This window comes from Aptenodytes forsteri, unplaced genomic scaffold (genome assembly GCF_000699145.1).
Source record: "Aptenodytes forsteri isolate BGI_AS27 unplaced genomic scaffold, ASM69914v1 Scaffold54, whole genome shotgun sequence".
NCBI lineage: Eukaryota > Metazoa > Chordata > Aves > Sphenisciformes > Spheniscidae > Aptenodytes > Aptenodytes forsteri.
Window position 1 is genome coordinate 14,530,811 of NW_008796044.1, and position 15,324 is coordinate 14,546,134.

General features: G+C 37.5%; 1 protein-coding gene across 3 annotated transcripts in view; it reads left to right on the forward strand.

Annotated features, from left to right (window-relative positions):
- The first annotated feature begins 5,147 nt into the window (after positions 1–5,147).
- The window catches only part of FAM13B (family with sequence similarity 13 member B), a 40,692-nt gene continuing 30,515 nt past the window's right edge, over positions 5,148–15,324 (forward strand). For 2 of the 3 annotated variants that reach the window (XM_009285893.2, XM_009285895.2), the window contains exons 1-6: positions 5,148–5,295; positions 6,285–6,475; positions 6,936–7,148; positions 11,237–11,414; positions 12,048–12,192; positions 14,836–14,993. In XM_009285893.2, the coding sequence (XP_009284168.1) occupies positions 6,319–6,475; positions 6,936–7,148; positions 11,237–11,414; positions 12,048–12,192; positions 14,836–14,993 (851 nt within the window). In that variant the 5' untranslated portion in view covers positions 5,148–5,295; positions 6,285–6,318. The remainder of the gene's footprint in view (positions 5,296–6,284; positions 6,476–6,935; positions 7,149–11,236; positions 11,415–12,047; positions 12,193–14,835; positions 14,994–15,324) is intronic. The other variant, XM_009285894.2, reaches the window with a different exon arrangement.

Consider the following 15,324-nt stretch of genomic DNA (forward strand, 5'->3'; position numbering starts at 1 on the left):
CTATATTAAGCTAATCTTGCTGGTTTTAAAACTTCTTTCTTTAAATAATTTTTGTTTTGACTACTCAAATATATTAATGAGTACTTAAACGTAGCTTTAAAATTGATTATTCTTTTTACATGGAGGATATTCTGTATCTCTTCATATTCACGCACTTGCACAGCTCTTCATGCTTTTAACTATGCTCTTGAGATGAGTATCGCTTTTCCTTTTCTGTGTCCTGAGTTTGTGGTAGTGTTCTGTTTGTTTGCTTAAAGCTTGTGGTGGGGGTTTGTTTGGTTTTTCTCAGTTTCTGGGTTTTTTATTTTCCTCAAAGCTGTCGCCCCTGCCCCAACCTGGCCATCTTTTCAATTTTGACTGGATTAATTCAAATGAGCAAAATACTCTATTTTTACTTGTTAGCTGAACGAAAGCTGAAAATCAGATGAACAAAGGTTCTTTTGCCCAAAAGCATTTCATCCATTGGGAATGCTAACAGTAATTTGAGTATACAAATGGCATAAAAATCATCAATTAGTGTCGGTTGTTATGATCATGATATTACATTAAAAAAAAGTTTCCTTTTATCGTGATAAAACTTAAGAGCAAAGAGAAGAGTCCTGGTTGCCATTTTTTAAAAAAACATAAATTAAACGGTGCGTAGTACAGCGGTTGTCAAATGGGGCTGTATGTTCTACAGCGAGCTGGTACACAAGTGTTTCCTAGGCAAGCCTTGCTCATGCTCACACCTGGCAGCTGGCTCTGGATGATGTCATTACATAGGAAAGTTTCTGTGATTCCAAGTTGGAATCTGTGTCATAAGTCTAGGCCATCATTTTGAAATTCTTAAAATCAGTTACAACTTTGAACATTTCAAACTTAGCTAAAAAAATTAATTCTTTATTTGGATTTAAAAGTATGTTTACTATATGCATCTAGAGGGACATCACAGATTTTGTCTAGTTATAAGTCACATAAGTAACATAATACATTCTTTTTATTTATCAAATATAGAGTACGAAATTAAAACCTCATTTTTTGAGACACCTTAATGTTTTTGTGGAATTTTATTTGTAAATAAACCTCCTTGTATTGCAGAAGATGAGCATTGATCCTCTGTGTACTGGAGGATGTGTACGTGTTCTGTTAGGACCCTGTGTGCAGGCATGTGGGTGGCTCACAAGATAACAGCACTGCGGACTAAAAAGCCAAAGTCTAAACTTGAGGTGTGTTTCCTGAGCAGTAGGGATAAGCAATTTTGTTGCCTTTTAACACTTTTTTTTTCCTATCTAAAAATCTTATATTTAGTTTTTACTTTTCATATGTTACAAAAAAATCACTGATGATGTCTGCTAATCCCACAAAACAATATATTAAAAATAGAGCAGAACAGCAGTCACCGTTAGCTTCGCTTTTGGATTCCCAGGCGATATGAATTTCTTGCTAGATAGAACAAGCAAATAAAAGAATTGCTTAAATAGTTGAGACTTGTGGCAGAAATTCTACACGCGGAATTAATGTTTTCATTCCTATGGCATAGTTTCAGTTTGTAGCCTTTTTTGTTTATTTTGTTTTTACTTCTTGTTGTTTAGTTCCTTTGTTTTAAGGAAAGGTGGTGGAGTCCTGAGGACTTTAATTTAAAATGACACCCATAGATTTGTAGTTCAGCTAGTAGTGTAAAAGCTGAACTAAATTTAAGTCTAAACTTTCATATGTATTCCTCAAATATTAAGTTAGCTGTGTATTCTGTGTTTTCTTTAGTGGCATTTCATATGTGGGTGTGAATACTTCTTTAGTTGCCAAGATAAGTGAATGCTATTATGATGGCAAAATGAAACTCGTGGTGCAGTTTTCCCAGCAGACTCTATGAAGTACTTGCCTTTTAAAAAAAAAAAAAACAAAAAAACCCAACAAAAGCCCCCCAAAAAAACCCCAAAGAAGAGAAATTTTTTTTAATAACAGATGAGATCACTGAAATGCACAATACAGAATGAGATTCGGTGTTTTACCCTCATTTAAGATGCTTGGGCTCAAGATGTTGCATAGGACAAAGTATGGGTTTTTTTTCAGCCTCTTGTAAAATTTTGGTGTAATATGTGGTCACAATAAGGTGTATTTTTTAGTTTTCTGTAGTTGAGTTTTGTAGAATGTTATTGTAGCTTAGGGGGTCTTTGTAAATGTTTGTAGTAACAAAGGGGGGAGGTAGATTGAGAAAGATGCAACCAGAATATTTATAATAAAGCACAAGCTAGTTGGTTTTTGTTTTGGGTTTTTTTTATTATTGTGTTTCTCTTGATAGGACTTGTGAAGCATGTAGGTTGTGAAATTGGGAGGGGGGAGCACATGTTCAAAAGGGTCAGGATAATATGGACAGAAGTTGGAATAGTTGACTGAATGGATCAGCTCCTGTTTTCTGAGATGTTTGATCATGGCAAAAAAAAATTAAAAAAACCCACAGTATTGCTTAGTATTTGTAAAAGACTCTAGAAAGAATTCTGAAGGTTATATATCTTGTCCTAGTTTTCATACGTGACTGCATTGAAGTGGTGTACGTCCTGGGTCAAGGGAGGGCAAGTGGGAAAGCTGTTGATCAGTGTAAAAAGTGGAGATACAATATTAACAGTTTCTGAGCCTATCCTTCAGTTTTACAACGTTGGAAATAACAGGAAATAAAACTCGCTGCAAGTCAGATAACTTTTTAAGATTCTAGCTTTTTCTAGACTTGGTAAATATCAGATGCATTGTATCACAGCCGGTGAAGATTACACTGAAGCCTAAAAGGTGAAAGACTTAAATGCTCTGAAAAGAAATTGGTGCATATAATGATATACTGAAGTGTGCGTACATAAGGATGTGTGCCTCTGAGCGGGTGAAAATTGGACTTTCACTAATTCTTCTAGGTGATGATAAGCCATACAAAACTTTGTTTAAAGTATAGGCTTGGGTTGTAAATCTGGTTTTGCTCTAACAATGAGACAACCAGGCTGTTTCAACTTCATTGTTACATTGCCAAGCTAGTTGAAGTAGAAGTCTGTCTTTTTTCTTTTTTTCATGTCTCCTGAATGAAATTAATATTCAGGTAGCCTATTTGTCTGCAGCGCCTGGTAAAAATGGCTATGCTTTTATGTCAGCTAACTAAGCACAAAGTTATCTTTGCTAAGAAAGCTGGACCTCAAGATTGTTCATTTGGTGCTGAATTATAAAGAATTGTTGGCTTCTAATTTGCTCTTTTTATTAGGTGATGTTTGTTTGTTTGTTTTAGCAAGGCAGCCTGAAGCATTGTGGCAGATCCGTCAAAGATTTTTTTCTCACCTGCCATTAACCCCACAGTTGGCTAACATGAGTCTTTCTGGTTCATTGTGGATAGGTTGACCTTGGTAGAACTTGAGAAAATAGACTGTGTGCATCATCATATTTTAAAAATTGCATGATACATTGGGATTGATTGAAATCTACTCGCATGCTAAGATTATGTTGACTATCAATATACCAAAAGAATAAGAAAAATGGCTGGGCAGTGTTTTCATAAATTACAGGAGAGTCATGGATTGTGACTGCTTCACTGTTGAAATCTGGCAGGATCTTTTAGTAACCAAGAATACACAATGACAGATTTGAACATGTTTGGTTAAAAAGGAAAAAAAAAAAAAGCCTGTTGACTGGAATATAACCCTTCATTTTCTGTTGTCAGCTCACCTGGAGTCCTGATCTCAGACTGGGATCCACTTGGCGAGACACGTAACAGATTTACAACCTGTGTGTAATACAAGACAATAGATAGAGACAGATGACAAAGAACAGGAAAGAATATTGGTCAGTATTCCTTACATCAGTAAGCAAAGATTTAAACACTTTTAAGCCCGAAATACTTTTTCCTCTAGGCCTCAGTGCAAGAAAATTTTGAGGAGGATGGAGCAGTCTTGTATAGAGCTTATGGCCAGCTTCCTTAACACATGGGTGCAGTTTGGGGAGGATTGGGAGCAGGAAAATGTTATTTATTCAAACTATTGGAAGGACTCTGAATTCCTGGTGTCATAGGCTAATGAATGGACTGGCATTTTGGTACTGAAATGAGAGTAGTAGGTTGTCAGGACTTTGAAAGTGAAGATGAAGTTGATTTGTTCTGACGTGGAATAGAAGCAAGAGCCAATGTGGGGGAACAAAGAGAGGGAAGGTACTTCCTCAAGTCCGTCAGCTGAATTCTCGTATTGATCTCCAATTATGAAACAGAAAGTTTCAGTACATATACTTTGAAGCCAGGGAAGGCCTTTTTATTGTCTAGTTTTGGTGATGTGTGTTGTGTTTGTGTATGTCGCAAGCTAGTTTTGCCCAGTTCCAGTTGCTTGAGTTTAATTAGAACAGGTAATGGGTGAGGTCAAGGGACTGAGATGACCCTTTGACTGTATCTAGACATGAAATCAACTCCACTGTGTCGTGAAGCTGCAATTTAAATTTTTAGTACCACCAAAAACCAAAAAGGCTATTGCTGTGGTTCGTAGCTATTTTGAGAGCTGAGAACCTGAAAAATGTCCAGATAACCGGGATTCTAAAAGGTGGCAAAAGTGTGGGTGGTTCTAGGGGGAGGGATGCTTCCTGTATCCAGATCTGATGATCGCTTGGACTTTGAAGTGGCAGTTAAGACACATAATCAACTTTCTAGAAAAGATGATCTTGTACCACTGAAAACTGGTTGACTCTCTATGTTCCTTAGTTAGGACTTTGTTTTTGGTCATGCCATTTAAAGATGGTGTGTTTTAAACCAGTGCCTGAGATCCTTCTAAAAATTTTATAGCCATTAAATGTTTTAGTATGGTAGGTACTATAAAACACTTATGTCTAACCTACTTAGCCCTTTGTGATTCTTTGGAAGAAGAATGAATGAGTCTGAAAATTATTTCATAATTGTTAAGGCTTAGGTTTCCCATGCTAACCTTCGCTTTAAGTTTGGTTAACTCCTAGGTGAAAAAGGGATTTGCTTTTTTGCGTGCTCTCCTCTGAGCCATGCTAATGTGGTCATTATGCTTTCTTGTTCAGAACAAGAAACTGATGATTTGACAAGGAGAATTCCTCAAACATGATGTTTAGACTTGTGACTGAGTTTAAAACTGTTGAAAACTTTATGGTCTAATAATATTTTCCATATTTTCAGATTAACTGCTGAAGTACTGATCGAGTTCTGCTATTCTTCAATGAGGAACTACAGGCTGATCTTTTGCCATAATCTTAAACAACCATAAATGACAAAAGAATGCTTGGTCAGTGAGGGCAGCTGGCGCAGAAAACGTTTTTCAAACTCGGCTGTTTAAGTACTCTGAGGTAGGTTTCTTAAACTACTTCAATTGGGCTATAAGGAAAAAAAAGTAGTATGGATTTCAGTATGTCTAATCTATTAGAATTTATCAACCCATTAGTAAACAGAGAATTAAGTTTGGTTGCAGTGCTTTGATTAACAGTATGTACTTCATGTTCTATGTGTCATCCTCTATGAAAGCGCTTGCTTGCATTTAAGCAAGTATGTTTTCTTTTTTATTATTTATTTTGAAAAGACAATTTTTTCTTTGCTGGAAGAAATATTTTGGTTTTGACAGGGTAACAGTTTAACTGAGTGACTTACACGGCCTTTGGTAATACCTTTGTTATCTCTCTAGGTCCTTTATCAAGCGAAGACTTGCAAGTAAAGCTTGAGCTTTTGCATGATAGGAAGAATGGTATCACTGAGCATCTAGAAACTAGTTTTGGGGGTTTTATGTTTAGTAAAATTTTTGATTTGATGCAGGTGTTGAAAGCTTTATTGTGTAGACCAGAAAATGCCAAATATATATTAGAAGTTAATTGCAGAGCAGTTGTGTATCACAAAATGCTTAATCATTTCATGTAACTAAAACTTGGGGTTTTGGTTTGGTATGATCCATTAGTTTCATTTCCTCTTGAGAGGCTTTTGTGTTGGATTTTCAACGCCTTACTGATAAATGCTGTCAGAAAATGTACTGAAGAATCTAGCTCTCCCAAAGTACCTTCGAACTTACATAACAATGTTGTAACTAGAATTTTCTGAATTTCCTTTGCTGCTATATATGTTCTTCTCGGTCCTCTGTTGAGGATTGCACAGAACACCCCAGTAATAGTCATTTATCTAGTTAGCTGTATTTGGAATCATTACAGAACTTTTCATTAAATCAGTGAACTGATTGAGAGAGACTGGAGAGTATTTGCATTAGGTAATTAAAACATGGTGTTACAGATCAATGCATTCAACAGCGTACACTGAAGTATGATTTGTCATTTTGATTCCTCTTATTTGACAGAAAAGACAGCTTTGATTTTTGGCTGCAAAAAGATATGAGGAAGAGCTCCTCCCCTTCCTTGAGTAACTGCAACTCTGTTCTTGCTAACAAAATATTTGGAATTCCACTTGATGAGCTGCAGCAAGAAGGGCAACCAGACAATGAGGTTCCATTCATAGTCCGCCATGTCGTGGACTATATTGAGGAACATGGTATGTATTATCTTGCTGTACTTTAAATAATACATTTAGCTGTTATTCTTACAGAAAAGATAGTGGTTTTTTTGAAGAGTACTTGTTTTCTGAAGTTACTTATATTTAATTGGATGGGATTTGGTTGTTTCTTGGGGTTTTTTTTGGTGATACTTCCTTTCTTCTTCCGTTATGTTTGATTATCACTGTTTTCTAGCTAACACTAATGCAGTCAGCTCAGCAGAGCACTTCATAGGAAATGGTGTGGTTTAGGTACTGCTAACATTTACCTTATTGTATTGTTAGCTGGGCATAAGAATGTGTTTGCTGGGAAAAGGACTGCTGGAAGTCTTGCAAAACTGTTGTCCAGAAAGTGTTCTGTTCAGTATGTGAATTGTACATATCTGATTATCAGTATTTTCTGATATATTTGTCCATACTAGATCTAAAAGTTTATTTCTGCAACTTCTTTCTAACTCAGGGGGTCTGGAACAAGAAGGACTTTTTCAAGTCAATGGGAATGCTGAGACAGTGGAGTGGCTTCGGCAACGATATGATAACGGAGAAGATGTGGACCTGGTTAAAGAAGCAGATGTACCCTCAGCTATTAGCCTTCTTAGATTTTTTCTTCAAGAGCTTCCAGAGCCAGTTATCCCAGGCAGTCTGCACATACATTTGATGCAACTTTCTCATGGTAATAATTATTTTAGATTCAGCGTTATTATTTTAAGAGTGAAAACCAGTATTAAATTGAGATTGGTAGTGGCACTAGGGTGTCTTTGGTGTTCTGTGTAATAATGTGTGTATCAGGAGGCATTAAAATATACCTTTTCTTAGCACAAAATCCAAATAAATAGGTCTTTTTTAGGAAACTCAGTCTGGGTTCAAAGACACAGTTTATCCATCATGCAGGAAAATAGTGAAGCTGCCACATATCGTGCTGATTAGTTCTGAATATTCCATGTTCTTGTGCGTGAATACTGGGATGCTGGTCAAAGCCACTGGAATCAAAGTCATTTGACAGTTTCCCACCACTGATGCTTTAAAAGTGCCAGGGAATGCTTTTGTCTGTTTTTCTCTTATTTCCTCTGAATTTCACTTACTCTGCCTATGCTTTCATGGCACTTAAAGCTTTTGTGTACTAGAGAAGAGATCTCAAGCCCTATACTCATGTCATATTTGCTCTCCCACTGTGGATTTTTTTCAGTTTAAAGTTCATTTGTAGGAGGGGAAAAAAACCCCAACAAACCTGTCATCAGCATATTGTTGTTGCTAAGTATGTTTTTTCATATACTGCAAAACCTTGCCCTTTCAAATTGACACCCATATGCTGGCACAGTATTTTCCTTACCAATTCCCAACTTGTCTATCTGTATTCACTCTCCTGGGTCTTTTGGCCTCTGCTGTGTTGAGTAGTGTTGGAGTTGATTCATAACTTGACTAGTAAAACCACTTGTCTTGTAGCACTACATTAGTAATGTCCTTCAAGGGTATGTTGGTGTTGGAGTTCTGCACCCTGTGACATAACTGATGGTTTTGCTGGTTGTCGCTCTTCAGGAGTGTTACTCATTTTCCAGTGTCAGTTTGTACTTCTCTCCAAGTGTTGGGCTTGTTTTGCTTTGTAAGATGCACGTTTTTGTTTGATTTAATTTTCTGTTGTTGAGTTTATTCCTGATGAGAACTTGATAACCCTCGTGATATCCCTGTTTGTTCAGAGTGGGAATTGGTTTGTAGGATGAGTGATATAGCATAGTTTTCATATGCTGTTACGCTATATTTACCAAGTGCTGAACTGGAGGGTCATCTGCAGCAGTGTGAAGCTCCTTCATTTTCCTCCCTTGGTAGCCTTTATATCCTGAAATTTTGAATGTGGCGTGGTTATCTGGATAGCTGGTCAGCAGAGGCTAACACTGATGTGTGAGGCACTAAATAGTCTTGTGCTCGAAACAGTTTTTGGAAGCTACTGTCCAGAGAAGCTTGTTAAGGCTGAAGTTCTGTTTGTTTGTTTGTCCTGTGCAGTAATGGGAAACTGAAGTGGATAGGGAATTTCATTAATGATATATCAGCTATATGGTTTGTGTTGCTAATGTCATGGTTCGTTGGACCTAAGTAGCTAGTAAACTGTTGTTTGGGGTTTGGGGTGTTTTTGTTTTTGTTTTTTTCCTGAAAAAGATGATAAATAACAAAAGGATTGTTAAGACAGTAATGCAGAATGCTGCTGGTTGCTCAGCTAATACTGCTATGCACCTTGATTTGCAATGTTATCTGTCAGGACTGGAAACGGGATTGAGGTATATTCACTTGGTGTGACGGTGTAATTCCCTTCTATGACTTATAAATATAGTGTGAAAATTGGGGTTTTTCCATCTTTGAATAGATGACTGTGGAAGGATTTACGTATGGGTTGTTTTGGGAAAAGAGCTGTTCTTCAGCATGTAAGTCCCCATTTAGTTCCATTTTGTTAAATATACAGAGTTGGGAAAAACATGCTGAAGAACAGCTCAAGTCCCCATTTAGTTCCATTTTGTTAAATATACAGAGAAACTTACTTAAACTTGCAGCTTATTGTCTTTACTGTCTTTTTTTTAAAGTGTAAAATAAAGTGATTTCATAAAGATTTAAAGTTACCTGTAACAAGGAAATCAAAACACGTAAACCTTTAAATGTTGTTTCCTGGTACTAGAATTAGAGTTTTGGTTTCCTCTACTCAGGCTTTGGCTTTTGGCATTTTGACTGTCTGATAGACATATCTCAGCTAGTTTCCATAATTACAATATCAGCTGCATTTTAGGCAGAGGAGTTGACAACAGAAATGCAGAAGGTGGTAATAATTTTGGATCCGTATGTTACTTCTGGTATTTTCCCTCTTTAGCAGGCCTTCTGTATCATTAGGTTAAGCTTAGTTCTCAAAACAACTTAGTTATACAACAAGGTGTGGCCTATATACATCTCTTGAGGCTTGTTCCGTGCAGGCCTAATGGTGGTTCCTCAAAGGCAAGTGATTTCAGTAATTGAAGTGTGAATTTGACCCCAGTGCGCTAGGCCATGTGTCCCAGAAGTGTGTATCTGTGGCTTATTGTCAGAGAACTTCATTTACAGGTAAGAACGTTCTCACTTCAGGTCTCTGGCTGTTGTTTAGAACCTAAATTTTGGGACTGATTGGTTAGACAAAACATCTATCTGTGTATGTGCAAGGTGGTCTGACTATCCCTTCTCTCTCTTGCTCTCTTTCTTTTTGAAGGTCTGCTTTGTGAAAGTATTTTTTTTAAGTTCTCTTTTGCCATTCTGTTTCCTAAACGCATTTCTAGAGTAAAAACTAACAATAATGTATTCATTTTATTGTGTTACTGTGTTGAGAGAACTGTTTTTCTGTGCCTGGTTACCTCTATTCAAATACTGGAGATGTTGACTCCGAGCAAATGAAGTCCTGCACAGTTACCGTTTGGTATTACTATACATACACAACAGGGAATTTACTCACTACTTTGATGTGATATTAAGGACTAGGATGTCTCAGCTCTCTCATCAAGAGAGGCAGAGTGACTGCTCATCATCTTCAAACATCCTTTTCCCTTTCTAACTGGTCTGAGGAGAGTTTTCAAATGTCTGAGAAAGAAGGGGAGGCCTGTTAGTATCAATTTTTCTCCCCTTTTGCTTTCCTGATGCTTCTTTTCCTTTATATGGACTTTCTCTGTTAGGTACAAACAATTGTAAGCTCTTTGAACCTTGTTGCCTGTAAGGCTGATAACGTAACAAATGAGATTTATGGGGAGATATTTTGATGAAGGATAGAGTTAAATGTGGGGTGAGAATGAGGAAGTTTTATGGTGACCCTTTTTCAGGTCTGAAATTGAATCAGCGAGCCTCAAGCTAAGTATGTGTTAAGATGATTGCATTGAGATTGCTTGTATTCATCAGTTAAGTAGTATAAAAGGAAGTAGAGTGTTGAGAATGGGATGCTTGTAGAGGAAAAAGTGTCAAAGTAACTTGTCTGAAACGGGGAGAATTTAACTAGCTTTTAAGTTAGCTTGCTGTCTCTGGAGCTGTTGCTGTCTCTAGAGCTCTCTGCAAAGCAATTGTTATGCAACAGTGATAAAATGAAAGGATACGGAGGAGCTAGCCCTATGTAATCAGAAATTTGAGTGAGCATTAATCGGGGAAAACATGCTGAAAACTACTGATTGGACTTGCAGAGGAGAATATGGTGGAAATCATTGGTTTAGGTTATCAATTGCTGCTTCATAAAAGAAATTAAATGTATAGTTTAATGTATCATTAGGGAGAGTAATCTGATGGTACTGTGCTATGGAAACAAGGCTGGGGAGGGGTGGTTTTTTTTTTTATGTTCCCCTACCTCTTCACCATCCCTCCAAACCTTTGACATCATTGAAGAAGAGTGATGGGATAGGATATGAGTTAACAGCCTCTCTTGGAAAGATCAGAGAGGAAGAGACTGAAATGGGAGGATGAGGTGCTGGGACAGACAGATTGTTGTGAAGTACTACCACTGTAAATACCCTTCAGATATGTGGGCTGGATGCTTCAGTTTTTGGGTTTGGGGTGGGTTTTTTTTTTTCCTTTTTCCATGGAGAAATTCAGTATGAGAATCTCAGACCAAACAAATGTAAGTCAAATTCTGACATTTTAGGCTGTGGTCTGACCAGATTAGTTGTACTTCAGAAGTAAGTAATTGTTGTCAGGGTCAAAAAGTTGATCAATATCAAATGTGAAAAAGCAGATATTTTATTTCTGCGATTAAAATATTTTTATTGCATTTTTCAGATTATAATAATGAAGATGAATTTGGAAGAAAGTTGAGGTTCCTCTTGCAGCAGCTTCCACCTGTTAATTACAGTTTGTTAAAGTTTCTGTGTAAATTTTTAGCTAATGTAGCATCGCATCATGAAGAAATTTGGTCGGCAAGTTCTTTAGCTGCAGTCTTTGGCCCGGATGTTTTTCAGTAAGTTAGTTATAAAAGTTCATGTAGTGTTTTTAAGTGAATTTGACAGTGTACATCTGTAGTCTAAAGTCTTTCCTAGTCCGTGAGTAACAGTAGCAAGTACACAATATATTTTGGGCAATATCTATCTTTCTGTTTCCCCCCCACTCCCTCACCCAAGTTTTGTCTTACAATTTTTGCTTGGATTTAAACAACAGTTTGTCTATAAGCTATGGCGTTAGAAACCACTGGTTTGATTGTTGCATTACTGTAATTATACTGAGGTTCGAATTTTTTAGAAATAGTGTGTAAAATTACTATTTGTAGCAAGAAAGCAGTTCTGGGAGAAAGCTGTTCAAGTACAAATGTATACTGGGGTTTTCTCTCAACAGGGAAATACTTAACTTTTTGTGAGGAATATTTAAAATTCAGTTGACTAAATAGTTGTTACTTCATCACTTTAAATATAAACTAGTATAAAGCTTTATAATGCAGTAGTGTGAAGGCACGCTTGAAAGTCTGTGTGTTCAGAATGGGTTAGGGATAGTGGTGTGAAATGTAGCCCTTAGTCATAGAAGTCATTCACAGGAGTTCTTTGGGGAAACAAACAGTTGGATTTAGATTTTTAAACTAAAACACTGTTGAATTCTTTAGCATTTACACAGATGTGGAGGATCTGAAAGAACAAGAAATAGTTAGCAGAATAATGGCGGGACTTCTGGAGAACTACTATGAATTCTTTGAAAATGAAGAGGAAGATTTTTCATCTACTAATGATTTAAGCTCAATAACTGAGCAGGTAAGAATATTTTAGATGGCAATATGTTATCACTTCAGTATCTGTTATACACATTTATGTTTATGAAAGATATGTTGAAATACAATTTTCTGTAGTATGCCTTTCGGTAGTTTCTTGCAAACTGACAAAACCTGGTATTTCCTTAAACACATTTTCTTAATATTGGTGTGCTTGTGAAGTTGTTGCTTTGTAGTAAGCATAGCTATGCCATGCAGAAAAATACATAGGAACTAAACCAACAATGGTATCCTGCCCAACATAGGCAGCGTTATGCTATATAAACAGTATAGCTTTTTAATTACCTTTTTAGGAATGGAGAGCTGTTTTTCAAGCGAATGCAGAATCACGCTGTTGTTGGTCTTGGTCAATAATATTTCTAGGGCTGTCTTACAGAAACACACAGGGTCTCACACTCCACTTGATGATGTTATCAGTGGTGTTTCCCTATGCCAAAACTTTTGAATGGCATTTCTGATTCTAAGACCTCAAAATATCATCTTGACATTAGTGGGGAAAAGTGTTGAAATTAGAGAAACAAAGTTGATTAGAATAGAAATACTCTGGGTCCTAGTATTCAACTGCCAGGATTGGCAGATTTACCTGTCCGTGTGACTGATGGTATCCATTATCACTCTTCTGCCTTTCCTCACAACAAATTTAACTTTGTGAACTAAAATACCGTGTCATGCTGGGATAAATAGAGATGGAGAATTGTGAGGGAAATGAAAATGTGGTATTGTGATACAACCTTCTTCTGCTGGCAAATATTTTTAGTACTAACAAGTCGTGGTATATAAGTGATAATACACGGAAGAAGTACTTTTTGTATCATCAAAGCCAGGTTTGTGAATTATTAATAAAATCTTGGCTCAAACCCTTCCTCAGAAATATAGAAAGATATAAACTGAATTTTCTCATATTCAGTTGGCTTAAGAAATGATGTATGTTCTTTAAAGAGGAAGAAGGGTAAATAACCAGCAGTTGCTGAGGAAGGTAACAAGGAATACTGAATTTTTAAAGCTTAACTATCCCACGAACCCCTCCTCTAGCCAGACAGGTAAGGCAAGTACTAAGGCAACTGGTTGCTTCCTCTTCACTGCAGTAGACACCTCACCCATTGGTCTGGTCTGCCAAGCGTGGGCAGCAAATTCTGGATTGAGCAGCTTCTGCTCTGCTAGCTGTTCTAGCAAAGTGCTGCAGCTTTGCAGTGTTTGCTGTCTCTTCAGCTCTTTGCAGGAATATGTCTAGCACTGAGAACTGACACAGCCCTGCTGCATGCAGGAGGCTGTTAAATAAAGCTGGGCGGTAACTTCTGCGACCGGAGGCTGAGGGCTATCGCCTGAGGTTGGGATGACTGCTCTTTAAAGTATAGTTAGTTGGTCCGTGCTCTCATGCTTTGAAATTACTGACTTGTCTGTGGGTCATTATATGTTTTAGCAAAAGGGTTTCCCAAGCCTAACAGTCCGTGTGGTGTGTTGGTTTTGTTTTTGTTTTTTCCCTAAGTTTGAGGCCTGGCGGGGCGTCCCTTTAACTTCGTGCTCTCTCCACCAGATGTCAACAGTGCGCTTCTGTTGGGTCCTGCTCCCTCCCGGGCGGCTGCGGTGGGGGTGCAGAAGGGCCGCTGTCCGCACTGGACACAGCCCCACTGGCAGCTGACTGTGTGCTGGTGGGCACGGGTCACTGGCGCATCCTCTTGCAATTCCAGAGGAAAGTCAGGGATAAATATGTTTCTTGCCCTGAATGTAGCGCCGTATAACATATTGCACCCCTCTTAAATACATACCTCCTCTCTGCCTTCTGTGTTAGTCTTAAACTTCTAAAGTTTCAATTTTCCTTAATTCAGTGGTTTTGTTTTATACTCGTGTGGCAGATATTATAAAGCATATTTTCTTGAGGCTACTGCTGATACTTTAATTCCTGGGTTTGCAAGTTTGGGAGACCAGTAATCAGTCACAGAGTGGTTTTGCGAATCACAGCTTTGTTGTGTTTACCTTTTTATGTTTTAGACCTAGTTGCTTTTTAAAAAATGAAGGTGGCTGTGTTGAATTGTCAGCTGGCTATATTGTTTTAGTTTTTAAATTGGCTATATTTTACTGCTTCAGTAAAAACACCTTCTGTGTTTGGAAACAAAGATAGACAAGGGGCTTCACAGAAACTTCTCAATGCTCTTGCTCCTACATTCGCCATTGTAAGTATTCATTCAGTATGTTAAAGTTTGGATTCTTAGACTTCTACATTGCCTTCCATAGAAGGGTTTGGAAATGCTTCTTATATATGAATAAGGCTACCTATGGAATAGAGGAGAACTATCTGGTCCTGTTTTATATGTAGAGGAAGAAAGGTTCTGTGCCTCGTGACTTCAGTGTGGCTGGGATTTTGTTGTTTCTTGATTCTGCTTCTGTTCATTTACTGCGTCAAAGATGCTTCTCTTTTCAGTTTTTGTTCAGTGTTTCAGAAAGGTTATGTAGTTTTTTTATGATGTGGAATGTATGGTTTTACATAAAAGCAAGTATAATGTGCCTGTTTTTCTAAAATTGAAAAGTTACAAGTATGTTGTTTTTATACCTCGCATGCTCTTTTAATTCCTTGGACCTCTTAAAAGAACTTTTCAAGCCATTAACTGCGAATAAATCTTTTTCTTAGATAAATGATCTCTTGGAAGAGGAGGAAGATGTAAAGCTTGAGCAGTCTGAAGAACTTCCAGAAGATGGCACAGAGAAACCTGTTGAAAGGCCAGCTGTGGTGCATCTAGATATGACAGGGAGTCTCTCGGATTCCAGGAGTGTTACAGCATCAACAAGGTAACTTGTTTCTGCCTTGGAGTTTGGGTTTAAAGTTTGGAGTACAGTCTGTTCTGTCTGAGAGAGAGAGAAGCTGTCAGGCTTTTGAGATAAGTGGTGGTGTCTACAAACTGAAGCTTTAGAAGTAGGTGCAGTTCTTGTAGTAGTAAAATATGGGATAAAATAACTGTTCCCAAATTCAGAAGAGGAATGCCTGTAGAACTCAGATTGGATTAACTATGGTGATTTATGCAGAGAAAGGGAAAAAGGGCATATTTTAGTGAAACTGTAAAGTGGTATTTAAACGGTAAATTTTGTAGCAGAAATGTAAAAAATCTGAATATTGGTAGAT